Here is a 1651-nt window from a genome sequence, read left to right as displayed (position 1 = left end):
AACTTTTATCATTGTAATTAATAAAAACTCACCCCTCATGTTCATCACGGCTCTCTATCGATACAACATATCATCTGAGAGTTCATGCCAACATCTATCCTAGACATGTTCTGATCTTGAGATATTGTTGGATGTTAATAGAATGACAAATAACCTCCTAACATATGATTCTGGGGCCTATGAGCTTGCTTCCTTAATTGCATCAATGAATTCTTTGTCATCTTGCAAGAGTCCAAGGGCGAAGCATGCATCTCTATACATAGCATAAATTGTTCCTCCTACTGTTCTTATATCTCGAAAACTCATACATTCTCTTTGAGTATTCAAGAGAATTCGTTGGTAATATTCTTCGGTATTTGCTGCAAAAAACTTGGTTAAAATCCGACTTTTAAGTTGTTAAATGGATTAAGCTACGCTATTTTAATTATTATGTAGCTACACATCCGCATAAGAATAATTTTCCTAAAAAATATAGAAAAATAAAAAATTGTATAATCTACAGATTATAACTGTTGAAAGTTATTTGAACATTTATTTTCTAGTGTAGATAAATCGAATAAAATAGATGTAGGGTACAGGCTGTTAAGATTTTAAATTTAAATCATTAAATAAGTAAGATCAAAATTGAATATAAACTCGTCATTACCTGCAGGTACATGAGTCAACCTTCGCGAAGCCTTTTTTTCGAGAAAACCACTTTGAAGAATCGTCCTTCCAAACAAACTTGGTTGGAAACTCAGCATAAGTCATACTTCGAGCATAGGGATATGACATGTTCACTGCCATCCATCCCAAAAATATGGACTTATGAGATATTGCTCTTTCGACGATATCATTCACATTAGAAGTTTCACCATAAACCACAGGTTGCTCATCCTCCAAATGGAATGGAAGTCTAATCACAAATGGTCCTTTCTCTTGGATTTCGTATCCAAATAGGCGCCAGACTGCCTCACATACCAAAATGTACCTACAATCGTAGTAATTCCTAATTTCGTCAACAACTTGTGTGGCTTCTAACAGATCACCCGCATTGTATAGAGTAGCTGTTACGCGGTCATTACCCTTGTGTACATACTTAAACAGATACTTAATAGAACTTGTTTGGCATGTGTATTCCACATTTATGTGGCACCCAAACTTGAGCAACAATTCTGGATTATACGGAACAATGAACTTATTATCTAGTATACATTCTCTTTTCTTCACTGTTTGACCGTTATCAGTACGCCTATATTTGGAAAATCCGGCCTTGTCAATAAGTGTTCGTTGTCTAAACTCTTTAGGATAGAACTTTGAATAGGATCCATTCTTCATGCAAGGTGAATTCTTCTTGTACGGACCACATGGACCATGTACCATATAATTTGAACAGCTCCATATAAATTTGGCCTTTCATTTTCATCAGGAATCTCAGCTGTTATATGTTTGTCTATGTCATCTGGTGTTTGTGGCTTGAACTCGTTACTCATGAATAAAAGGATATGTGCATGCGGAAGCCCTCTCTTTTAAAACTCTACAGTGCAAACGTCTGAAAATTGAAAAAGACAAATGAGCAAAGCATTACAACATAAGATTTTAATAAAGCGTTGCATAAACACAGACTTACATCCCAAAATTTTGCCAAAGATTTTTTCCTCTTTTAGGTCAT

The 1651-nt window shown here is 35.1% G+C and overlaps 1 protein-coding gene across 1 annotated transcript; it reads right to left on the bottom strand.

Moving 5' to 3' along the window:
- Positions 1 to 642: 642 nt before the first annotated feature.
- On the bottom strand, positions 643 to 1362 carry LOC140178664 (uncharacterized). The gene has a single exon (XM_072215878.1). It carries the CDS (start codon positions 1360 to 1362, stop codon positions 643 to 645), a length of 720 nt encoding a protein of 239 aa, XP_072071979.1.
- Positions 1363 to 1651: the final 289 nt, after the last annotated feature.

The sequence above is a fragment of the Arachis hypogaea genome, chromosome 14 (assembly GCF_003086295.3).
Source record: "Arachis hypogaea cultivar Tifrunner chromosome 14, arahy.Tifrunner.gnm2.J5K5, whole genome shotgun sequence".
Taxonomy (NCBI): Eukaryota; Viridiplantae; Streptophyta; class Magnoliopsida; order Fabales; family Fabaceae; genus Arachis; species Arachis hypogaea.
This window is presented reverse-complemented; position numbering and strand designations above follow the sequence as displayed.

Coding starts and splice junctions, on each gene's coding strand:
- LOC140178664 (XM_072215878.1), bottom strand. CDS start 1,362: ATGGTACATGGTCCATGTGGTCCGTACAAGAAGAATTCACCTTGCATG.